The sequence below is a fragment of the Lingula anatina genome, chromosome 6 (genome assembly GCF_051362555.1).
Source record: "Lingula anatina isolate TDL-2025a chromosome 6, LinAna3.0, whole genome shotgun sequence".
NCBI lineage: Eukaryota > Metazoa > Brachiopoda > Lingulata > Lingulida > Lingulidae > Lingula > Lingula anatina.
Window position 1 is genome coordinate 12,312,501 of NC_141772.1, and position 27,020 is coordinate 12,339,520.

The 27,020-nt window shown below is 37.0% G+C and overlaps 2 protein-coding genes across 4 annotated transcripts in view; both read right to left on the minus strand.

Annotated features, from left to right (window-relative positions):
- The window catches only part of LOC106177808 (uncharacterized), a 17,260-nt gene extending 3,072 nt beyond the window's left edge, over positions 1-14,188 (minus strand). The window contains exons 1-3 of one of the 3 annotated variants that reach the window (XM_087015951.1): positions 13,752-14,188; positions 11,048-11,269; positions 973-1,245 (exon numbers count right to left, since the gene is read on the minus strand). In XM_087015951.1, coding sequence (XP_086872077.1) covers positions 973-1,245; positions 11,048-11,212 — 438 coding nt within the window. In that variant the 5' untranslated portion in view covers positions 11,213-11,269; positions 13,752-14,188. Of the gene's footprint in view, positions 1-972; positions 1,246-1,729; positions 1,890-11,047; positions 11,270-12,665; positions 12,755-13,751 lie in introns of those variants that run through there. The other 2 variants (XM_013560706.2, XM_087015952.1) reach the window with 2 other exon arrangements.
- A 1,184-nt stretch (positions 14,189-15,372) lies between these two features.
- LOC106177831 (uncharacterized) lies at positions 15,373-26,929 on the minus strand. The gene is made up of 6 exons (XM_013560732.2): positions 26,473-26,929; positions 25,278-25,420; positions 19,682-22,082; positions 18,899-19,066; positions 18,513-18,621; positions 15,373-18,212 (listed from the first exon to the last, which is right to left on the minus strand). Exons 1-6 carry the CDS (start codon positions 26,892-26,894, stop codon positions 17,841-17,843), a joined length of 3,615 nt encoding a protein of 1,204 aa, XP_013416186.2. The 5' UTR covers positions 26,895-26,929; the 3' UTR covers positions 15,373-17,840.
- Between the last annotated feature and the right edge of the window lie 91 nt (positions 26,930-27,020).

Sequence of the window (27,020 nt, forward strand, 5' to 3'; positions counted from 1 at the left end):
ATATTTGTTTTCCAGAATAGATAATATCTGTCCTCTCTCACCCCGTTCAACATACTGTTGTTCTATTTTTAGTTTTCTGAACCAATTGAAATCTAACTGCGTTTATTTAAACCAAAACACAAAACATCGCACTTAAAAGTATTGCAATCACATTTACTACATATCACTCGACGCAAGAGGCAGTTATTTCTACCATAAAATCGATTTATTAGACGCCATGTTTGTTTTTATTACCCAGTTCTCATTGTATTACTCTGAATGCCCGAACAGCCCAGCAACTGTGGATTTTTCTATAGAATACGGTAATAAGTTTATATAAAAAGGACCACCACTCGTCGACTCTGTTTCAATCGTATTTATACGGCAAACACGACCTTTTCCACGTAACCCCATAACTTCGCCAGGTAATGCGCTAAGGTCAGAATGTGATAAAAGGCAGACTCGAACCATTTTATTGAAAACCCTGAAAACGCTTTACATATTGCACAATACTTGTTTCATAAATACTGGTATTTTGTTTGGTCGTGGTAATAAAGCAGACGTCTTTACTTAGCAAAACTACCTATATTGTACGCAACTTGTTATTTCCTGTGCAATCGACGGCAGTTAAGGCCTTAACGACGCTTTTGTGGGGAATGATGGAATTTTAAATAGAGTCTCAAAAGATGTGTATCTTTCTCAAATTTACACACAGTCTCTCTCTCTCTCTCTCTCTCTCTCTCTCTCTCGTCCTGCCTCTTTCGTTCTCCTTTCCTTTGTTCACATAGCACAAGTATTTTCTTTCAATATGTACTTTTATTGAAATATTCAATTACATTTAATAAAATTTAATTAAAAAATCTGTCACTTATACTCAGTTGTGTCGGTTTAACATACTGGAATACTGTTGATATGGCGTCCCTGTGAACACATTAAGTTAAAACAGCGCAGATAACCTTAATCAAGCAACTGTCAAAAAATGAAGTCACTTACTTCTTTTTCTTCATATTGCATTTCTTCCGGCTCCAGATCTTCACCTTCCTCTTCCTCCCCTTCCTCCTCGTTAAGGACTCCATTTTCATCTACATCCGAGGTCCTTTCTTCGCAGTTCACAGATGAATTTTCAGTGGTTTCTTCTCCGGGATCTTTTTCCCCGTCCTCTGTGTTTTTCTTGCGGTGTTTGGCCTTTGGTTGTAGCTTTGGGATGCGAAGAGTGTGTTCTTGTGGTTCTGAACTGATATGACTAGCATCTTTAGCACCAGTGGGCTGAAAATATACATTGTATATATCATCGATCTGTTGTACCTTATGGGTGTTCGATATAGAGTACAGTTACATATGGATAGTTTATAATTGCAGTATTGCTATTTGATCGTTCGCAAATATAAGATTGATTTCTCACTCACACACAAACACACATGCATCTGTGTACACACAATGTCCCGCATGCACTCACACACGCAAATTTAACACGCACACAACTGCACAGCACACGAACAAATTCGCATACAAGCACACTTAGAAATGATATGAACGTTCTCTCAGACATTTTTCGCAACGGTTGCTTTCTGCTAAATTTTCAAATCGATAGACGTTTTTGTTAACTTTACAAGGCAGTCTGCATCAAAATAAAAACACTGCAACTACAATGACAGAAAAACCAGCGCCGCCAGACGCCTGATACACCCACTAAACGTTTGATCTATACACAAGTGTTAAAACTTGCACAATCGTGAGTAGCCTTCCCTACCTGTGTCCAGGCCTCCTTCAGCGTGTGATAAAACCGCGTTTTAACAAAGTACATGTTCCCCTTTTGGGGGTCTGAGACCCACTTTTACGACGCCTTCATATTAACGTGTTTTGCATTGCCTCTGGTCCACACGGATTGAATTGAATTGACAGAACCAGTACAGGGGTCACCGAAAGATTGTTCCGCTATATGAATATCATAACAGAAACTGGAGATACAACTCGACTGTAAATAAACTAGCAATCCGAAATTTTGATTGAGAATTAAACTGTTTTAATATTCAAAATGAAAAATGGCCCAAAAGTTGAGAAAAATGCAAAGGAACGCACACATTTGAAGAGTTGAGACGTGTTAACAAATATGCGTGACTTTTCGGTGCACCCTATAATCGTTATGGCGATTAAACCAGCAATGAATGATTTTGAAACGTGAAATCACGAGAGTTTACTGCTTCATTAAGCGGGCAACAATATCGTTGGATCCGCTTACAATGGAGAGGGTGACAAAGGTCAACCGATTTGATTCGAACTTGACATCTTAAACCCACGATGAATGGAACATAACCTGTTTGTTTGTTGTTAAATTTCTGGCAAAGTAAAAATATTCAATATGGCCAACTGTGACTCCGTCAATATTTATGCGTCATGACGGAGTTTTCTATGACACTAGCGGCCACCTGTGGGGCCCTTTTAGTATTTCAGTATTTTTTCGGGTAGAAAACAAACAGTTTCTGTTTTCTGTTTTCATTTTTCTTAACTCCTACGGGTCTGGAATCCCGGGCATTTTGCCAAAAGTTAAAGGGACAGGGTATGCGAGTGCCTTTATCCAAAATCGTCGTTTTTTTTTATTTTAGAAGGGCAGCACTGATGCATACTTTGAAATAAGGCAATCTTTATCTCCTGATCATAAAAATGAACATTAAAACCAAATTGAGAACGCAAAGAATGCATGCAAGATTTATTCTGCTTATGTTTAGTAAGGGGAATATGCTCCTAAAAGGTAAAAAAAAACCCTTTTACATCAAGGGATATATTCTAGCAATGCAATCTGCACATTTTGAAATGTCCCAATATTTTTTTCTCTGAAGAGGTTTTTACCCCCTGTGAAAAGTTCGCTTCCTGCTGTTATGTTATTTACCGTGTCGAACATAGAGGATCCGTTTAGGCGATTCTCTTGAGTAATATGCCTATATGAAACTGGAGCCAGCTTATTAAGTTGTCGATCAAAGTGTACCGGTACAGGGTGTATAAATAAACCGCTCATAGATGGAAAAAGGGACTATGTGAATCCGGATAAAGTTGTGCCCGGTGCTTGATAAGTAAGTCCCAAAAATCACTGAGATATCTATAAAAACTAGCATCGTTTATTCTCAGGACAAAAGTCAGTATAACATACCTGTACTACGAGAGCAAACCACTGCGTCAGTAGATATAAAGAGGGGTAAATCCCTTCCTTTTTATTAACTAAGTGCCCAAAACGTTCATTTATACAAAAAGTGCCTAGCAAAGGGATTCGTTTGATTTCCGACTTCTTATTTGATGGTTTTTTTACAAATAATTATTCAACATTTAACAACCTGCATCACGGAAATGAGTTTAGTCTAAAAACCAATATGAATTATTCCTCGTGTGAACAGAGCTTGAAAGAGTATGGCATAGACTATTTAGGAAACGATCGATAATGGAAATGGAAATTGTAAGCCCGATACATTAACCATGCTTGGCAATAAATCAAAACATCGCTTTCCATGTGTAATCTTCCCTAAGCCTTGTTAGACTCCTTCTTTATCTTAGAGAGACCCCCCCCCCTCCATCTAAAATTTTTGGCGCTATATAAGAAGCGAACGAGTATTTAGCAATCTTTGGCGCTTACCGACCATTTCACTTTTGATACCTTGTTTAACAGCTGCTGTATTCGATATATTCCTAATAGTTTAGAAGCTCAATTCACGAAAAATGCACGTTGGAGAAGGAGGATTGGTCACATTGTTTCAAGACACGGGGGGGGGGGCACTGACAAAAAAATTCGATGAAGATAAATTTGAAAATTTTCGGCATTTCTCCTTTGATGTCCAATTTGATTTTCACTTTATTATTTTGTACACAGCTATGTATCTAAAAGCTTTTCAAATAACCTCGTAAATGCCAGGTCAGGTCCGTACGTGTGTGAACCCTGCACAGCTCAGGTCCATTAATAGATTTTGAAAACAATGCGCTTTGTTTTTTCGGTCCACTGACATGACCTTTTCAATGGAAGGGTTTTCCGTGTCAAAATTGTATGATCGGGCACAAACACATTTAGAGAAAGAATACGGTGACATAAAACTCAGTGATCAATTTCGCATATTGCATTAGATGCCTGATCCATAGCCAAAGTCTTACTCCCCCCTCTACACACACACACACACACACACACACACACATACTTGTCTATGTGTACCAACCGAGGACATCAGCACAACACCATACAACCGAGGACATCTTATTCCTTGGTTAAATCAAAATAAAAACATTCAATTTAGGGTAAAATCTATTCGAGTATGAATGTTATAAATTAATTTTTTATAAAAACTAATTTTTTGCTGACAAGAATTTTACATTCTAACCGAGGACACACAGGGACACACACACGGACAGACACTACACATTACAACCGAGGACATGCATGCATCTACATGTAATAATGATTGTACTTTTAATGCAAAGCAAATTTTATATAGCGTTACTTTGCAGCAATTCACATTTTTATGAAATTCTTTCATATTTAAGGTAAATTCCAAAATAACACCAGAGGTGATGATTAAATGAACAGTTATACAATATTTAATGCTGGGCTTTGCCACTTTTTTAGAATTGAAGATTATGAGATAAAACATCATTTAATTTAGGAAAAGAAAGGATACTGATGAAATAAAATAAAAGACCAAAGAAATTCGTTTTCAAACATTTTATTTTCATAATGCTTATTTTCTATTTAGCACTCTTTTATTATCATGAATTTTATATTTTGATAACACAAAGTGTCGTCCATTGGATACAGACTTGCACAGTACACAATTTTACAATTGAGGACATCATGCCAGCAGCACCCAAAATTGTGCTTTCTTCCAATTTGATGCAATATTATATAATGCTTAACAGCATAATGATCATCAATTTTTTATAATAAAATATTAGTATCATGAATATTCAGAAAATGTGACTAGCAAAGGTTTTCAGGTTCATGGAACTCCAAAGTCATACTTTGAAAATGCTAAATGTATACAAGACAGCACTGTACTGAAATGGGTTTCTTTCCATTTTTAACTTTTTTACATAAAATAATACAGTTTACTGCCATTTCACATGATCAACTAAGAAAATTGTTGAGATGGCAAAAATATCAATATAACAAGTTTAAATGTCCAATTTCCTCCATTCCGAACATTGTGAATGATTGAATCTGACAAACTACAATGATACGAGTTCATTTCCATTTTGGCACTTTTTTTACACAATACAAGATAACAGGTTTACCACCATTTTTATATAATCAACTAGCAATATTGTCAAGACGCAGAAATTGTCAAACAACCCATTTTACATATCTAGTAAATTCAATAATGAGACTTGTTACATGCCTGACAATCAAATCTGAGGAAAACCACTTATATACAAATAAAAGCTGAAGTCCCTCAAAACTCAACCAATCAATCTTATTTTTAAATTTGATTTGTATATAGATAACATTGATCAATCTTGTGAGTTTAATGACAACAGGCCTATCGGTTCTCCCTGAAATGTGCTTACAGTGTTACTAATATGCTTTTACTAATAATCATCAGTTCTGTGAGTTTCATGAAAACAGGCTTTAAGTTATTAGTTCTCCCTGAAATGTGCTTACAGTGTTACATATATGTTGAAAAAAAAAAAAAAAAAAACAGCATAAAATTTGAAAGAAAAGGGCCTGGTCTTGCTGATTTTCAATCTTGACCATTCTTTTACTAATAATCATCAGTTCTGTGAGTTTCATGAAAACAGGCTTATTGGTTCTCCTTGAAATATGTTAACAGTGTTGCATGTACACTGAAAAAAGGAGAAAAAATGCAAAACTTTTGAAAATAATCACCCCATTTCCTCCATTTTGAGACACTGTATTACACAGTACATGATAACATGTTTACCGTCATATTTATATAATCAACTAGCAATGTTGTAAAGATGCAGACAATTTCAGAGAAACACTAACATATTTACATATCTAGTTAATTCAATAGTGGACTGTTTACATGCCTGACAATCAAATCTGAGGAAAACCACTTATATACAAATAAAAGCTGAAGTCCCTCAAACCTCAACCAATCAATCTTATTTTTAAATTTGATTTGTATATAGATAACATTGATCACTCTTGTGAGTTTAATGACAACAGGCCTATCGGTTCTCCCTGAAATGTGCTTACAGTGTTACTAATATGCTTTTACTAATAATCATCAGTTCTGTGAGTTTCATGAAAACAGGCTTTAAGTCATTGGTTCTCCCTGAAATGTGCTTACAGTGTTACATATATGCTGAAAACAAAAAAAAAAACAAAAAAAAAAAAAAAAAAAAGCATAAAATTTGAAAGAAAAGGGCCTGGTCATGCTGATTTTCAATCTTGATAATTCTTTTTAATTTACTAATAATCATCAGTTCTCTGAGTTTCATGAAAACAGGCTTATTGGTTCTCCCTGAAATGTGCTTACAGTGTTACTTATATGCTAAAAAAAAAAAAACAGCATAACATTTGAAAGAAAAGGGCCTGGTCATGCTGATTTTCAATCTTGACCATTCTTTTACTTATAATCATCAGTTCTGTGAGTTTTATGAAAAGGGGCCTATTGGTTCTCCTTGAAATGTGTTAACAGTGTTGCATGTACAATGAAAAGAGGAGAAAAAATGCAAAACTTTTGAAAATAATCACCCAATTGCCTCCATTTTGAGACACTGTATTACACAGTACATGATAACATGTTTACCGTCATATTTATATAATCAACTAGCAATGTTGTAAAGATGCAGAAAATTTCAGACAAACACTAACATATTTACATATCTAGTTAGTTCAATAACCAAACTGTCAACATGCCTGACAATCAAATCTGAGGAAAACCACTTATATATATCAAAACAAGGCACAACTTCCACAAAACTCAACCAATCAATCCTATTTTCAAACTTGATTTGTATATTGGTAACATTGATCACTCCTGTGAGTTTAATGACAACAGGCCTATCGGTTCTCCCTGAAATGTGCTTACAGTGTTACTTATATGCTGAAAATGGCAGAAAAAAAACAGCATAACTTTTGACAAAAAATGGCCCGGATATGCCGATTTTTGATCTTGACAACCCTTTTACTAATAATCATCAGTTCTGTGAGTTTCATGACAATAGACCTATTGCTTCTCCTTGAACTGTGTTTACAGTGTTGCATGTATGCTGAAAAAAGCAAAAACAACAGCAAATTTTCTGAAAAAAAAAGCAGCCCATTATGAAGATTTTCAAACTTGACCTGCGTTTAACTAATATTCATCAGTTCTGTGAGTTTCATGAAAATAGACCTATCGGTTCTCTTTAAAATGTTGCATCGCATATAATATTATGCTGAGAAAAGGGAAAAACAGCAACTTTGTAAAATTGGCCAGATCACACTGATTACGTTGATTGCAATTTATATAGCATTCCTTCTGGGAGAGATCGATCCGTAGTTAGTACGATAGGATCTGGGAACGGTCCCTTAATCGTTTTTGCCGTGTGCATATCCGAACTGTAGGCCTATATATCAGGACGCGTAATTGTCGGGGCGTCTTTTTTTTTTTTTCTTTTTTTATTTCACAAAGCGGTTCTTGCAAATGCGGTGTTTATGAATATGTGTGCTCTGTGTTAGCGACATGGACCGACAGGGGCCCATTCAAAATATAATTTCACTTCAGTTGTTAGATTTAGTATTTATTCTAGCAGCCAGGTGTATAACAAACAGGTCAGATCTACAGGTGAAAAGAAGTGACTGTAGTTCGCAGAGCCATTATGTAATAATAAATGTTTCATAATGTCATAGCCTTCTTCAAACTGTCAGGGGTAGATTAATTCATAGTTAGCTAAGGGGCCCTTTACACTGGACGGCGTCCTTTCTGCGTCCTGTAGTACGGATCCATTTGAGAGTACAAAATTATAATACTTAACTTTCTGACAACTGGCCAATCACCAAATATTCATTTTTTTCAACCAAAGCAATGCTTGTACCTCCTTTCTACGACCACAGTGATGCCAGTTTCTTGGTCGCACAAAGGACGCCGCCCCAGTGTAAAGGGGGTTTACGGACGATCCATTTACCCTTTTCATTTACTCTGAGGTATCGAATAAAAGAACTGATGGAATAAAAGTACTGGGTGGAAAAAATCTCAAAATTTAATAAAAGTACTGATGGAATAAAAGTACTGGGTGTAAAAAATCTCGAAATTTAATAAAAGTACTAGATGGAATAAAAGTACTGGGTGGAAAAAACCTTTGCACCACTCCCCCCCCCCAAAAAAAAAAAAAATGAAATAAATAATTATAAATAAAAGTAAAGAAGAAGAAGAGAAAGAAAAAAGCTAGCTATTGATCATTGTAAAAAAAAAAAAAAATTCACCAGGTAAAATTCACTCAGTATTATAATTTATCTTAATATATATATATATATATATATATATATATATATATATATATATATATATATTTGCCATGAGTTAAATTTCATAATCGTCAGGGGCCGAAGACCCAGATATGTCGCACCTAAGCCGCCTCCGAGAGCCATACGGAGACGTTATTCATAGTAAATTTATTCTCAGATATAAGGTTCGTTTTGCATACCTGTAAACTCCTAAGGGTTTATCTTACATAGAAATGTGATTTAACATCGTTTAAATCATAAATCGGCATGAAATAATTGACGTTTGAAAACAGGCACAACTTCTTTGCTGCACTTGAAATGACCTCCTTAGCTATAAATATGATCCTATCACCTTGCGACATTGCATCATTCGATCGATGTACATGAGTAGTTGTCACTGTTGAAGGGAAAGCACGTCTATTTATAGGAACTAAAATCAGGTGATGCATGTACTGTTGTGTTCAGAGAGCGACTTCCGCTTGACCTACTTTCCAGTGCTGTTGGTAGAACAGTCGGTAATGAGTTGAGATCTCAATTTTCTTCTCATTATACTTCAATTTAAGAAAATAAAAAGCGTGACTTGTACTTGTGTAATTTCCCACCGGTACAATATGTATTTAATAAACATACCGGGTGGAAGATTTTTGAAAAATTAATAAGCGTACTGGGTGAAAATGGAGCGTACCGGCGGGAAGAAATTTGGAAAATTAATTAACGTACCGGTACGTTTATTTGATACTTCAGAGTAATTCTTGCACCCTCAAAAGATTGTCGGTCCTAAGATCTACCGAGTGAGCCACAAATTCAGACAGTTCTTTATTTAAACCACACCAAGTCAGTTGTACTAATAAAGAAGCGTGCCGTAATATGTAGGTGCGATGATAGTTATGTAGTTACGTAACGGCCTAGGAGAGCTTAATTTGATAAAAAAGACCTTTAGTTTAAAAATATGAACTTACTGAATATATAGACATCTGAGATATAACATTAGTTTCAGTTTAGTCTGCCCTTTACAGCACAACCGAGGACGCGGAATTTGGTCCGCCCTTAACAGCACAACCGAGGACGCGTGTGTATAGCCCGATTTCAGACAAAAAGTTGGACAGTATTTCTGATACACTCGTGGCGGGAATTTGGCCCGCGCTATACAGCATAACCGAGGACTGGCTCAGAATAGCGTCAAATTTCACCACCTAACTTGAAATGGGCCCCTTTATGCATTCCACTGCTTATGTCAACCGAGGACGTCCTCGGTTGGAGGTGTGTCCTCGGTTAGTGGGTTTCGGGCGGGTGTGTGTCCTCGGTTAGAATGCGTGCACAAGAGCACACACACACACACACACACACACACTGATCATCGGTATTTTTTCGGAACGCCCCCCCCCCCCCCCCCCCCCCGGCACCCCCACCGCCAATTTTATTTAAATTGCCTCCCAGGTGCCTTTGGACTAGTGTGCACTAAATGTACTGGTAAACCATAGTAAGCATGCAGACAAATAGATCACAAACTTTTTTAGATCTAAGACATACCAACAAAAGAACAAACGGATTTATCAGTGATATAGTTGGTTCAGACTGCCTACAAATCAGTCTAGCTTTGACAGTTTGGAGTGCGAAGTTGAGCCTGCTATGGGCTCCTAAACTTCTGGTTTAATAATTTGAAGTCCTCATAACGGACTCGTTGAAAAGCAGCTAAAAAAAACTTTCTACTGACTGTGTGTTGGGTTAATAGGTGAACGATTTCTCTACTATTGAGAAAATGATGGAGAAAATCCACGTTGTTTTTTAAGCATATTGTTTATAAAACCTTAGGTTCAAATGAATAAATAGCTAACTAAAATGGTTTTTGCGGTGCCCTATTAGCGATGTAAGCAAGGTTAGTGTTTCAAAATTACAAAATAACACCAAGAAAAAACTTCTGAAATTGCTACTTTCAGTGCTTTGTGTGCGCGTTTGCTGAAGTTGATTGCACATGTGACACCGTTCAAACATCGCTGATCGGGAACAAAACTAGAACAATCAAATTTACCAACGGGTGTGTGCTGGAAACACAATATACAATTAACGGAGATATTTACACAAACTGGCTCACTGCAGCAAAAGACAGCGCACATTGTTGACAGAACTGACTCACTGCTGAAAGAGACAGCGCTTTTTGTTGGTTGTCTTGCCTATAAAATCTCATAATCTTATGTAAATTATTGAGGCAAGCGGTGAGTCGGGTAGCGGTAACATTGGTGCTATATGAACCGCTGTGCGAAAGCTAGTTGTAAAGGATTTTGTATCACTATTAAATTCGGGGGCAACGAGGTCTAGAGAGAGAGAGAGAGAGAGAGAGAGAGAGAATAAAGAAGAAGAAGACAATCAAAAAGGAAAGACACGTTTGCAAATGATAATAGATATTTAAACATTGTGAAAAAAAGTCCTATTCCATTGCTTCAGATATTTTGTCTATCACCCTCAAAAAAGTCATTATTTGAAATATCACCCAATAATGCGTTGTGCACGACAACACACTGCTTCTGCAACTTGTACAACTATTAATACTACTACTACATGTACTACTACTTGTGCTACCGCTACTGCCGCTGCTGCTACCACTACTGCTACAGCTGCTTCTGCTGCTAGTACAATTACTGTACTTACCATCGTTTTACCCGCGTCATTTTCACCTCCGACCCGAATAACCACCCCGCTTCGGCTCTCTGGGCCGCTAGTTTTTAAAGAACCTATACCGCCCTTGGCATCGCCCACCGTAGCTTCACTACCTTGACTTGGTACAGACATGCCACCGCTGCCTTTGGGCTCCATCCTTCAATTCATAATTCCACAGATGGAAGTCCTATATTTGCAGGCTACAGTTTGGCGCTGCAAGATAAAAGTAACCATATATAAATTATGTAAGATAGGCAGTTACTGTTTTGTGGCTGTGCTTTTGATTACATTGTCAAGCCATTCATATCCCCGTTATTGTCCTTAGTTTTTAGTCTCGAAAAAAAAAAAGAAAGAAAAGAAGAAAATGCTTTTACTGTAATGACTTTATTGATCTAGCAACAGGCCGCATTCATATCTCATTCAACAAAGATGTTACAGTCCTAAAATTTCAACCAGCAAGTGCTTGATTGCAACCCTCCAATACCGTGTCTTCTCATGCTAGACTGAGCTCGAGGATCGTAAAAGGATTGCAAAATGGACGTTCTAATTAAGCATCCAAATACTTAATATAGTACTTCCACTAAGTTTGTTAAAACGGAACTAAACACGGCTTCTGGCAAACACGCAGGATTGGAAACAAGTCAGCCACAGCTCAGTGCTCGCGGATGTCATGAATATTAACTGTTTGAGAGGGCGAATAAAACCATACTTCTCTGCACATAAATGGATATTCAAATCAAATAAAAGCATTGAAAAACTGGTGCATTAAATTGAAATTGTTCATTTGATCTCGTTCCATTTGATGCTCTGTTTTTCCGTATCTGAGGCAACCGAGTCAGTCGAATAACCACAGTATGTGATTGTTTTTTGTTATTTTTTTACTTTCTCTCCGTACACTAGAAATTTGATACAGCCCCACGATTACAATTTCAGCCACACCGTCAATCTAGAACCGAGACATGTTGTAAAAGATGTCCAGTGCTGTCAGTCTTCCCTTCAAAACTTGACAGTTTTAAAATATAACAACGTTGTCAAGCAGCTCTTTATATTTCAGGCCGTAGTTCATTGTCGCTCTACGATGGTCATATTTTCTTTTAAAAACTGCACGCTATACCAAACGGTACCCGTTTTTCTTTTGCGGAAGTAATTCAGAGCATCCCGTACAGAATTGAGGCAGAATCTACTAAGCTTAGTCGTAGGAAATTAAGGGGTAATTGTCACATTCAACAACCCTGTTATCAAAGCTACGATAATTTGAGCAAACCCTTATGTGAAGTGAAGGCCTGTTTTGGGTCGCGTCGTTGTTTCCATGCCAACTAACAACCTAGTAATATGTTGAGCTGAACTGTGGCATTTCTACCGAATTTGACATTTTACAAACTACCAAATACTCTGGGTTGCTAGAAACAAACCCTGGTATTCCGCAATCCAAATCCAGTCCATGAAGACTGAACCATTATCCAGATTATTTATGACAAAACAATTAATCTATCTTTAATATACTAAAACGAGCTTCAGTTGAGTAGCGAGGAATCAAAAAACGTCTTCAATTAAATTCAGTACATTTTCTTTGATTACAAACCGTGAACTCGAAAACAAACACCCTTACCTCTTTTTCGCCTTCCCAAAACACAAAATGAACTTAACAGTTAGTTATTTGCCTGTGGCGAAGTTCAACGCGTCCTATTCGACGACTGTGACCCTTATCTCACAGATGTATGTAATACCTTTCGGGGGTTGTTGAGCTTACTTGATTAAACAAGAATTAATCTCATTGCATCTTAGATACGGACAGGTAACTCAGATAAAAGGCTAGTCAAGGGATTACGATCATAGCCTGCTCAGCGTTCAGCATGATGTAATTAAAACAATGCGATCAGAAACAATCGTTTGATATAATTTTTGTGCATGCTGCATCGTTTTTTTTTTTTTTTGGAGTTTTCGTTGCAGAAAAGACAACTTTAAGACAACATGTTCGTTTAACTTTATATGAGAGTTGAAATTTTTATAGTATGTTGTGTAAATGAACACATTTGATTGCCTCTAAAAGAGAGAGAGAGAGAGAGAGAGAATGAGAGAGAGAATGGCAGCAAATTATATTAGAAAATCAGAGAGAGAGAAAGAGCGAGAGAGAAAGAGAGGTTATAACCACTTCTCTTTAATCGTGAATTCACTGTCACTGCCACACAAACAGCCGATAACTCTCCACACTATCTTAGAATTATAATCCAAATATTGATAAACGACTGTTTATAGGTAGCAACACTGGATTTTCACTGGCGACTAAAATCATCTCCCACATTTGCAGATGTAATTGATTTTGCTCTTGCCTGATACTGCATTAGTCTGTCGTTCAATATTCATCCCAACAATTGTTTGAGTTTTAAGACGCATAAAATAAGGCGACAAAAAAGTAGAATGACATCACATGATTTTACCGGTCTTCTACGTTGAATTGGTTGTTCAAATTATTTTGATCAACGTCTTTGTTCACGAAAAAGTGTTTTAATCTGATTTTTATCAGAACTTATTATTCAGGTGATCTATTAGTTTTTCAAACATGATAAACTAAAACTCAAACTTTGAGATAATACAGAGCAAAGAACAAGGAATTGCGCAACCATATTAAGTAGCAGACACTACCCTTTTGATGACAATTTCAAATATTAAGCTAAATGAATAAAATATATCTTACCTTCTCTTATTTTAAAGAATTTTTCCATTATCGTCAGCGCGTTGAGGATAATCTACAAATTCGTTCTCCGGTGTTTCTGGTAAACGCAAGCTGTGACAACGTCAAACAGTGAGGCGACTAGGGTTCCCTCTAGACAAACACTATAAGCCTTGGGCCACCTTGACGCACATTGCAACAGTCAACACACCGCGGTCGTTTTCTCGAGCACACATCGTCCGCAAACATTAAACTAAGATGCCGCTCTTTGCGGCGTTGAAAAGTTAGTGTAACAGTTCAGCGTTCATTGGCGAGAGAAAACAGACGTCTATTTGCCCTGGAAGACGCAGTCGCCATGTTACTGTCGAGCTATGTCAACAGAGCACTGTGTATGCTTATCCCACGAGGCGTGTATGAGACAGCACATTAGAGCCACAAAATCAATGGCACTCCTGCGATTTAAAAGACGCTGCTTATGCACACCAATTTAAAGTTGACTTTTTTATTGCGATATTTTTTCCAGCACCAGGCATGCATGAAGTATCGATAAATGCTTTAATACAAGATGCCAATATTTTCTATTGCCTTCGGCTTGAGCATTATTATGACGGGGTTGAGAGTCTGCTAAAAAGGATAAACCGTTTAAAAGCCACTCAAGATTCATGTTCGTGGACGCAAATTGTAAACATTTGCAAATGACATAATATTTGACTAAAATCACGTGTTTGATTGAGCCAAATATACATAAGGGCATGGGTTTCGGGGGGGGGGGGTATTATAAGTAAACAAATATCACTGAATGGTCATTTTAGTGGATTTTTTTATTTTACCATTGATTCGTTAGAGTGAGAGGCGCAGAAAGTTTCATAACTGTTAGGCAATTCATTTATATGTCCGACGGGACCTAACATAATTGCCCAAACGAGCGTGCATTTTTAATTGGACGTTCAATAATCTGCCACCCCGTAGAAAGGACCTTGTTTCTCACTCAATACGCACCCAATAGCTGATGTGTGTACGAAGACAGGTAAAACAATTTAAGTTAGACGTCAAGAGGTGTCACGTGGTTACGAGAGGGAGAAAATTATGTACTGTTCTTTTTCAATTTGATTTTCATTTATTTGTTTATTTATTTTTCTCAAAGACTCGAGCACAGTGAAGAGAGAGAGAGAGAGAGATGGGGAAAAACAAAGACGGTACAAATGATAATTTATAAAATATCTAGAGAATAAGCAGTATTTTACACCACAATATCTATTTCCCGTGTAACTCACTTACGCCAGAGAAGTCAATGGAGTGCACTAGAAGCAAAAGCCGACTCAAAATTGCATTAGTTGCGCTGTGCAAGTTGCAACTGCTGCCATTCCTTCATGTTATTTAAAATATATAAACACAACAATCCAAGTGAATGGAGTGCTTTAGTGAAGCAGTAACTGAAGGTGCACGCATTTTCCCTCCCAATCTACAAGCATGAATGAATAATAAAGTAGTTACGCAAGTATCAGATATGCTGTAAACCGCAGTCGGCTAAATTAATGTAAATATTATCGACTTCAAAATACAAGGAACGTGCAGCAGAGATAAATTGCCAACCTTGGTTTTCTTAAAGACTACATATGTTCTAATAAGTAAAGAAAAACCATCATTTAGAAAACTACATCCGTTTATTCAAAAATCTTCTACATCAGTCTTTGTAGAAACAATAATAAATATATATATATAGAAGACATGAAAGTATTGACCATGGAAATTGCACACTACGACGCACTATATTCACAGCGTAGAAGCATAGTAAAGGGTTTCTGCAGATATGTACAGCTGAATTCCAAACAAAATCAAACACTTCTGCCATATTGGGAGAACAATAAAATAACATGCAATTAAAAACCTGATGAACTGGGAATTTATCACCTGTTTTAGACTGGTCTGGTATTACTTCACAGTAACAGTTCACTGACAATAATTGGATTTTAGAAGGGTTCAACTTGAGTTAAGGATTCCTCAGCTTAAAGCCCGACGGCCTGTCTAATCGGTTGTAAACACTATAGCTCAAAACTCTCTGCCTAATTTGATTACAGAACAACGGACTACTTGTTCACAACTGTCTTTTTCTAACTGCTTCCTAAACTATGCTTTACATAAATTTGCCTGTCATCACATTAAAACCAATGATCCTTGCTGTCTCGGGTTTGCTTATTAGTGGAGTCTCATTCCCCCTCCCCGCCCCATAATTCTGACCTGTCCACGTGTAACCCAAAACGAGGCTTTGAAGTAGATTGCACCCTACAAACTATAACATTTCAAAAGATTATGTAGAAACAGCCTTACTATCTGGCCGAGGAACATCTTAAATAAAGCAGCACATATAGGTGCCACATACACGTGATGAAGGACTGACAGATACCCACATAAGGGGGCTATACACATGATTCATTTACAAATATATACAAATATAAATCTTGTACTACTGTCTTTATACGATACTGCAAAACATTAATAGAAAAAAACTAAGAAAAATTCCACATCGGCAACTGATGTATAAGTTAGACATTTAGGACAAGAACTTGGAAAAAAGGGGATACACTAACAAAAAAACACAGACTGCATAAACTATGGAATCTTGTTCTACACCATATAACTAGGCAGTACTAAGAAATAGCTGCCCATCAAATAAAGTGACAAAACAAATGGACTTTTCAAGTGATTTATCCAGATCAGCATTCCCCTCTCTCAAGTCACTTAATAAAAAATACATTCATGCATAAAAATACCTCAAAAGGGCAAGTCTACAGGTCTTACATACTTCACTATTACAATGCTGCTTATCTCTGTCACTTTCACTTTCTATTTTCCAATAGATACTAATGTTCTTGATACTAATTTTGATTTCACCGGCACAGTTATATACAATCTTTTCTCGCCATTTTGCAACTGCACATTTCATAATACAAACAGTGCAATTAAACTGGTAAGGCCACCATTTGTAAATGGACTAATCTTTTTACAGAGAACAAGAAAAGAAAAAATATACAGATATATAGAAAACACTGCAAGTACAAAGAGCTTGCAAACATACAGTTACAAAGTTTTAAATTATCCTTTCAACTGGACAACTATAAATTACTATCATAATAATAACATGAAGGTGCTATAAAAAACTTATGCTTATTTAAACTTATCTAAGTCTATTTTTTCATAAGTACCATATTATAAAAGTTACACAGTCATGGCACAAATATGACTAACACTGAAAAGCTTGAAATATCCACTGGAGCTGAACAACTGGACTTGGGCTTATATGAGGGTGTCTGCCTCACCAAGTGTGCATTAAATTAAAATATCTCACAATAATTGGGTCTCCTCACTAAATCTCCATTTCTGACTTCGAGGTAAATCTAGCAGGTGACGTGTTGAAAGCCAACCCTCGATTTAAAGCTTAGTTTCTACTAAACACAATTAACACGCTTGGCCTCACGAACCACAATTAAAATTTAACTTGGAAGTATGTATTGCCAGATTAGAGCAAAATTGCAATATACTACAATACTCTCTTTGCATGGTTGAACTTTCTCATTAATAAGCACATCATGTGGAGGTTGCCCAAATTTGCTGTTCACAGCAGATACGAGATTCATTTGCCTAAAAATTAAGGACGAGCTTACATCTTCCTTATTTAAACAAATTTCTAAAAAAGCCAACTAAACTTTTAAGTTTATACAGAAAACCATGCACTTGCATATTGACTTATTCTTTCCCATAGAAACAAAAACTCTCAATTTGACTGCTGGCTGAGAATATTTAGAGCTAGTTTCTATTTAAACAAGACGATTTTCTGACCTTGACCCTAACCTTCAATCATGACCTTGACACATATTTAGACAAGTTGCTGCCATGGTGGAGATAACGATGAAAACAATGGAGTAATAAGAAAATACATCCATACAAAAACAAAATTCTTATCTTTATATGTTTAAAAGAAAACAGATCCTTCTGGTTCTGACCTAAACCATTCCACGATGTATTTCCTGAATAAATATTATGAAAATGTAGTTCCTACACAAAAAAAGTTGGCTTTTGACCCTGAATAAGCAGTCTCTCCAAACTTACTGACTGCTACGTCGTCTCCATTTTCACCTCTGTAACACTGTTACTGTCACCACTGCTGCTGCCAACACTGTCTTTGACACCCTTCTCAGCTTTAACATCACATGTTGTGGAATTATCAACGGTGGTTGTTTTTTCCTTGGTTTCACTTTCACTTTTGTTTGCGTCACTGTTATCGTCTTCATGTTCAGACTCTGGTGGATAGTAAGACTTTAGGCGAAGATGCCAGGCGATGCTGGTCACAGCAGTGACGGTGCGAAACTGGTGGATGACATTGCGCGGGATGAAGTAGATGTCGTTATCACGTAGCTGAATGCGTGCATATTTAATGCCTTCTCGCCGCATTAGATTTAGCTTTGCATCTTCCACCCACGACACACACTGAAATAAAAAGAAGAATATTAGTACATAATCATTATATGTTATATTATATATGGGTGAAAGTTGTAAAAAAAATGAAAATCTCCAAAATGTAGCTTGCAATTTATTGCATTAAAACCATATGAAAAAAAAAAAAAAAAAAAAAAAAAAAATGATGACTTAAAATCCTAAAATCAGACATAATCCTGAAAACTTTCAACCATGATTACATGATATATGTACACAAATTTTAGACAGGCAGTTTTATTGGTTAACTTTTTTTAAAGTGAAATGTTGGATCAATAAAAACGTTTACTGTACCTGTGACATGGGTGGTTCATGGAGGTCAAGCTGCATCATTTCTGTCACCTGGGCAAAATTGGCTGCCTCAAAACAGATCACATCCTTTGTTATACGGTCTCCTGCAGGCCTGGGGGTAATGAGAACACATTTCCATTTATTTTACCAGTATTATACTGCATTCAAACGAATACTACTTAAAAAAAAAGAAAAAAAAAAGGATGCATACTTCATTACCCACATGCTCCAAAGTACCCTAAAACCTCAGATACAAGGTCAAGGTTATTATTATTTTTTTCTTTGAAAGAGAAAGCAAATTTTTCTTTCAGATTACACTGACGAAAAGATTTCAATTTTCAGACAACTGATAAAATCATCAATATCAACACTTCTAGTGGACAACTTACTTTTGACCGCAGTGGACAGCCTTGAGTACCCCCACGGCTGCAGTGGTGGCCCTGTCAAACCCGTGACCCACATGGTCAGCGTGACACATGGTGCGGTCCTCTATCAGGGTCTCTCTGGGCTCAGACACCCTGGGGAGCAAGGCTAAATTCTTCAGTTCATTCATGCCCCTACAATAGAAATTAGCAGTATTAAAATAAATTATATTCCTCTATTGGGTTCTCTCTGGGCTCTGACACCCTGGGAAGCAGGGCTAAGTTCTTCAGCTCATTCATACCCCTACAAAAGAAATCAGCAGCATAAAAACAAGCTTAAAATTAGGTCTGCCTTACACCATAATATATATGATATATTCAGCAAAGCTAGTTTTTTTTAGAGCTCTCATTCCACCAAGGCATAGTTTTTTTTTTTTTTTGCATTAGTCTGAATCTAATACTCATCTTCATTAATTCAATGTGGGGAACATGCACTCATTGTATGTGGTAATGTCATCTTAATTGCATAACTATGTTCTCTTAATCTGAACAACAGTGTAATTTACAATTTGGGAAGGAGTTTTCAAAGGCTCTAATACAGACCCCATTTTATTTTCATCCCTAGTCTTTTGCATGATCTTGTACTTAAACATCATTTTGCAAAGAAACGTAGTTAAATTTACAAAAACATGACACATTTTCATCATATATTGTACATTAAGAACATTAAATTTCAATTTTTTCTTTGGCAACTAACTCCATAACTTTAACCAAATATTTACTTATACTATGGAACACAGAAATCAGTACCTTTTCCTCTTGAAAGGAGACTTGGGCATATCAGCGCTGGGCACCATCTGCTCACCAGGGCGCGCCCACAAGATAGGCCCATCATTGCTACGATTCCTTGGCAGCCCGTGGACTACAGACAGGTCACCCCAGGGCATGCTCTTCCTCAGGAATGGGTTGTGTTCCAGCATGTCGAGGAAATCAGGGAAATAATCTCCGGCTTCTTCTGTCACCGTGCCCACAAGGCTGAGCTGGAGGAGAGAGCCGGAGCGGAAAGTCCCATACGAGTACGACTGGCGTACTTTTTCAACGAACGCCTCCATCGTCGTGGTCTCGATGTCCGACTTGCCAAGTATTCCTGCTTTGACCACTAGCTGCGGGTAGAGGAAGGCAAAATGCTCCAGCAGGTCAGGAAGGTACGAGGCAGCTCTATGAACGATAGCCATCACATACTTGGCTGTCCCGTATGGTTCCTCACCATAGGCTTCTGTGAAAAACTCCTGTGCGAATTCCTCACTCTGTTCTGGTGTTAAACAGTCCAGCTCCTCTTGGTAACAATGAATGACTTTAGCGCCCCCATTGGTGTGAACCTCCACATGCATAAGGTGACCATATTTATACTTCGACGAGAGATCAGATTTCTTTATAACTATGTCAACGTCTCTAAAAGTATCTGGTTGAGATGCAATTTTGCTGTCTGAAAGTTCCAGTAATTTAGCCTGGTAAGACGCTCTTATGGCATCAAGCTGCATTTTGCTAGCAGTCCTTTGTAGCCCACCACTGTCCTTACTATTGGATTTTGGCGTCTTCTGATGATGGTCCTTCTTGGAATCACTACTGATAGCACTGCCACCTTTTGATAATGAATGGTCCTTTTCTGACTTTGCCCCACCACTGTGTTTGGTTTTATCGGGTTTCTTTGTACTACTGGTTACTGAAGAAGAGCTGCCACTTTTGTGAGATTTTTCTGGGGTTGTGTGTTCAACTTTCCGTATCTTATGAGGACTGCTGTCGCTGCCTTTGACTGTCTTGTCTAGTGGGCGCTTCAAGGCAACTTTCTCCTCCATCTGCGACCCATCCCTGCTTTGGGATTTAGTCAGATCTTTGTCTCCAACCTTTTTAACCCTATGCTCACTGTCCTTGTTAACCCTATGCTGGCCATCTTTGCTGACCCCTTGTCCATCGTCCTTCTTAATTCCATGACCACCATCTTTGTTGACCTTATGCGACTGGTCTTTGTTTTGTGAAACTTTTACTGCATTGCTGTCCTTCTTAGAAGTCAATGGTACAGTTTTAGTTTTATCTTTTTCTATCTTGACTGTCTGTAATTGATGGGAAGACGCATCCTTCTCTTTAACAACTGAAGAGTCCACTGGTTGATGCTTTTCAGGTTTAGAGCCCGAGCCAGCCGTTTTGTCTCTTTGGTGTGCTGAATCAGTTTTACTTTTTTCCTTCTTTTTCTCTTTGTTAACACTATGATGGCTTGAATTACTATGACTAGATGAGTTACTTTTGCTGGGGCTAGATTTTGCAATCATTTTGTCCCCAGTGAAAAGTTTACCTGACTTACTGCTAGATGTATGAGATTTAGACTTGCAGTCTGATGATGATGATATGGTTTCTCCTTTAGAGTCAACTTTTAAAGTCTCAGTACTTTTTGCACCTTTTTCTTCCCTGATTGTCAGTTTCTTTGCCAAGTCTGAACTTTTTGACACTTCTGTATTATTTGCCTTCCTTGCTGATTCTGTGCTATTAGATCTCTTCACTGTGTGAGAAGTTTTATTCGCACTTGTATGAGATGAATTTAAACTATGATCCGTACCCTTCCCCGAACTCTGTGTAATTTTCCCAGAAGGCTCACCATGTGATTTCGATTGTCCATTACCACTCTTGCCCTCTTTATGTGTCAAAGAGGGCATCTTCCCAGCTGCCTTTTCACTACCCTCTGTCGATTTCTTAATGTCAGTCTGACTTGTCTTGACCTTATGACTGTCTTTATGGCCTGTCTTGACAATAACTGGTGTCTGAGAGATGACATTTGGGTCTGTCTTGACTATATCTTTGCTGGGGGCCTTTTCCAATTTGACCTTGGCCTCAATCAGATCAACTGCATTTGATATTTTATCTACAACTGTCTCAGTGCTGCCAGAGACTTGAAGACTTTCAGCCACACAAGGCGTCACCACTGGTGCTGTGGCTGCAACGGTGCCTCCCCCTGGTGATTCCTCAGAGTTCCTCTCCCTCTTTTCCTTGTGGTGCTTATGATGGTGGTGCCGTTTCTCCTTGGCCTTGTGTTTATGTTTGTGAGATTTGTGCTCCTTGTGGTGTTTCTTCTTGTGAGATTTCTCCCTGGAGGCTGTGGTGTTCTCATCATGTGGAGACGACTCGGAGGTCTTTATGGAACAGGTCTCTGACACCGGGTCTGAAATGAAATAATAATAAAGTCTTATTCAATACTATAAAAGTTTGTTGAAATTTTAATAAAAATATTTGTATTTATTTTTTGTGTTAGCAAATCTAATTATAATAGTTTGAAATGATCATTTCTGTAAGGGTAATTGGATTTTTAAACTATCTTTCAATGAAGCGTAAAATCTCCCATCTTTTAACAGAAACTGTCTCCGATAGTACAATCATTGCAATTTTTATGTGTTATCCTTAAATTGTAACCCTAAGGTTATGCTCCCTTATGTTCACTTACTTCAGAAAAAAAAAAAAAAAGACATTTTAGAGGTTTTATCTTGCCTTGACCTAAAAGCTATTCAAATTCCTTTTCCTATAAAATGTGTAATCACTGATAAAGCTTTTTCTTATCTATTTATCTTTTATCGTCATATTTTATAGAAACAGACGATATGGACCTCACTGAGAGGAAACACTTCACCTTAGCATCTTTTATGTAAAACAAACTCTACGGTTTACTATAAATGGTAATTGAAAAATTCTCCCACTCTGATCAGTGATCTGTCCATTCATTCATTCATTATAGCTTTTCTTTTGTTAACATGCACAACCTAATTTTCACCTTAAAGCCATAACACTGAAAATATGTGACTTCGTGTTTCGTCTAAGTGTTCAACATAAAATAGTGATCAAACAGCAAATATTAATGGCAAGTGTACTAAAAATGCCTACTTCTAATCACAAACCAGTTATTTCAGAGTCACCCTACTAAATGTTCAAAATAAAAGAAGAACAAAACAATAGAGGAAACCCTGTGAGTGTTTGTCACCTGTGCCTCACACCTCAACATCACACTACCTCAGCTTAGTACAAACACAAGTTGAACAACTCAAGAGGATTTTCACTAGATTTTGGACTTTCTAATTCTCTGATTTTAAGTGGGATAACTTTCCATGTAAGCAAATTAAGGACCCTCAACAGTTGTGCAAATCAGAATTTTGCCACGCCTAGCTGTACTCAATCCAGTAAGATTGCACTTTCAGCCCCTAAGTTAGGATTTTTTTTTTCTAAATCCATCCTGTAAATAGGGAAAAACATGGTTTTATGCCTTTGTAAAAACTAAATAACTGGTGTCAGCTTCATTCTTGTATCAGCAAGCATCAAACATAAATCACCTATGTAAAATACCAGGAAGCAAATAAAAAATTCCATGCGTGTATCTCAACACTGTCAGTAACAGAAAAATATTACAACTTCTCTTGCCAAGTCAGAGTCATAAAAGTTGCCCGTTTTCCCCAATAACAATTGACCCTAATAAACGGCCCTCATGACCTCTGACCAATTATACGCAACTGGAGGTTTCCACACATCTTTTTAAACATCTACTACCATACCTGCTATGGCAAAGAGTCTTTACTGGTCTAACCTCGCTCAGATTTTTCTCAGCCATTTCCTGCTCTGATATAAAACTGAGGGACTATGTGATGTTGGACACTCCAAAGCCTCGTTTTCCACACATACTCAGAGAAGGCCAAGGTAATATCAGGCAGGGGAAAAGTGAGCTTTGTCATGTACTCAGCCCTCCACATATCTAATACACAGTGAGGTATACAGGCTTATGTTACTAGTAGTACACAGGGAAAAAAATGAGTACTGCCAAGTTTGAAGTCATGTCACAGATAACATACAAGGTTAAGACATTAAAGATAACAACTGACCTCTTAGGTAATGCACTTCTGATAACAAGTTAAGAAATTCAATTTACTATAAAGAACCATTTAAACAAACATACCATACACACACCACACATTAAGCCTTTCAAGTCCAGATACCCAGCTATGTTAACACCTATAGTTTAAGATAGTTTACTAAATAAGACTACCACGTTGTCACCGAGTTACCAAGGTAAAATTTAACCTTATAATTTTAGTCAAATTCAATTAGACAGCTTAGATTCTTAAATGGCTTGGATGAGATTGTCTATTGACTAAATTTATATATCAAAAAAGGCCCAAGTTTGTCACCACACACACACACACACAGCAGTTTGCAAAATGCTCCAAGCAATTTATAAGAATTTAAGGATGCATATCCGACCTCACCAACTAAAAAAGGACCATAAATAATGTGCTTTTCCATACATAAATGATATAGTACACATATTTGTGGTGTACACATATCTGTGAATGAAATATTGAGTGAAGCAAAAGGGAAATTGTTTGTGTGCTTCAGCCTTTGGCACAGATAACCAATAAAAGAAAACACTGTTATCTGTCACTTGAAGTCTTTGCAGCCAAGATGCCATATTTCATGTATTTTTTATGAATGTTATACTGTGCACAGTAAAATTTGATAACCTGACGTTTTGGAATAGTTTGGTCACAGTTATTTTACCTTTCTGTCAAATCAAGAAAAAATAACTTCATTTTAATAAATCAATAAATGAATAAAAATAATAAAATCAAAATCTCTTATGCAAACACCACATCAATCAACTAAGAGCAAACTAACAGAAAGATACTGTCTTGTGATATGTGCAACAATAACCTCACTTTGGCATCAGCGTAATAGCCAGGTAATTATAGCCGAATCAACATTTGTGAATTAAATAAATGTGAAAAATGGCAGAAAAAGGTAAACCATTCAATAATTATCATAGTATGATAACTAAACGAAATATCTTTTAAAGTACTAAATTCAAATCTACAAAGTACAAGTTATATACAAGTTAGCTTAGTTTTGAAAGATAATTTTAACAGGCATCCTAGTGTGAACTTTACACAGATTGTCCTCTTATTGCTGTCTGGATGTTAAAAACCTATCAAAAAATGATTACTATGATAACTAAGACAATACCAGAGCACATTAAGTGAATAAGAATCTTTAGGAATCTATTATTTTAATTGGGCTGGCTCTACATAAAAACTCAAGTTGGTCTCAAATTTAGACCAAATTTTTGGGGCTACTCAGTTTCCAGATTAATGTGCTTTAGTCTGACACTAATGAAAATAAAGCAACAACTGAGGATATACATCATCTATTTATTTCTTTGCATAAAATGGGAAATAATTCACATTAGTGGACTATTGCTGAATACCTTGGGCAACAGTAAACCAAGAAATGGAATATAAAAGTTAAGACCATTTTTTGTTCATTCGTTAAAAAAACTTGCCCAAGGAATTCACCAGTCTGTTAACTGTGACATTGTACTCACCCCCTGGCACACCATTGACGAGGGAGTCAGCCCTGGGCAGCTTGATCTTCAGGGGCATCACTTTGGGTGGGGTGGGGGACAGTTCAGACTCACTGCAGCTGGTGGGACGGAATTTTTCCTTGCCTTCTGTGTCATCCACATACCTGGAAATGAAATCAAATGTATAAGAACTGATTGCAATAGATATAAATTATTGCTTCAAAAAATACTTAACATCAACCATGTTAAAAAATATGAAAATTAAAAGAAAAATATTAATTTCTTTTGATTGGTACACTAGCTGCCAATTTTGGATTCTTTTAGTGGAATACAATATTTTGTGTTATAAAACATTCATAATACCTTAAATTGTCATAAACATATGCCAGCTAAATAAGATAAGACAGGGAATATATAATACATCTTACAGTAAATAAATAATAAATAAACTTATCATAAAGCTCTACTGAATATTTGGTACTTTTGTAGTATACCCCCCACCCTGTAACTTCCTGAAACTTTCATTTTTCAAACATTTTTTTACTTTGTCTTTTTCACCTATGTCAAAGCTGTTGAAATAAAATGTTTTTGTAATTACCTGTGGTCTTTTTATTAGTTTAATCACGTTTAATCCACCCCATTGAAATACAATGTGAAAATTTACAATGTATCTGCAGTCAATAACTTGCAGCATTTTCGTTGGCTAACTCTAACTTATTTTATGTGAACATAAGATTGATACATTGTATACTTGGACTTCCTCTGTGAAATTATTATGAGCTACTTGTTCACATAAAATTACCTTAGAGTTAGCCAACGAAAACGCGGCAAGTTATTGACTGCGGGTGTAAATTGAAGATTCTAACATTGTATTTCAATGGGCTGGATTAAACGTGATTAAAACTAATGAAAAGTCCACAGGTAATTACAAAAGCATTTTATTTCAACAGCTTTGACATAGATGAACAAGAAAATGTAAAAAACTGTTTGAAAAGTGAAAGTTACAGAAAGTTACAGGGTGGGGGGGTATACCACAAAAGTACCGAATATTTTAATAGCTGCTAATATGAACTCCACTCGTTAACAACTGGTCCACAAATTAATACAAATGATATCATGATAAGCATTCAATTGTATTAACTTATCAAATGCATACAAAATGATATTCTGTAACTATTCCACATTCTAAATTATTGATGACAAGCCCGCTACCTACCCAGAGCTTGACAGGCGTCTGTAGTCATGGTGTGTACGTTTTCGTTTCCCCATGTCAGGCGTTACCGGCGACTCGGTTTTTGGCTCACTGCAGCCTGTGCTTGATTGGTTTTCAGTGGATGAGTGTCGCTGTGGAGTGACCTCGCCCTTTTCAGGGCCACTGGTATCCTCATCCATGCTCTCGTCTGTTTTGTTTTCGTCCTTGGTTGAGAAGTGGCACTGCTGTCCAGGCAAATTACGGAAACTTTTCGGGTCTCTTGCTGCATTTGACAACTTATTTTCCACGACTGTAGCCGGTTTATTTGATGTATCTACTTCAGGTGCGTCATTCTCTTTGGCAGTCACATTTTCCTTTTGTATAATGTCAAAGATATTCTGGTTGCTTTCCACTCGAGGCGACAGAGACACGCTCGATTCCGCCATGATGGTTTTTAAACCTAAATTCCCCGGATATTGCCCAAAACCTAGTGAAAATAATAGCCTACCTCTGATTGGTTAAACTTTAGCTTGGACCTACGGACGTTTCCAAGTATTGACCAATGAACTTCA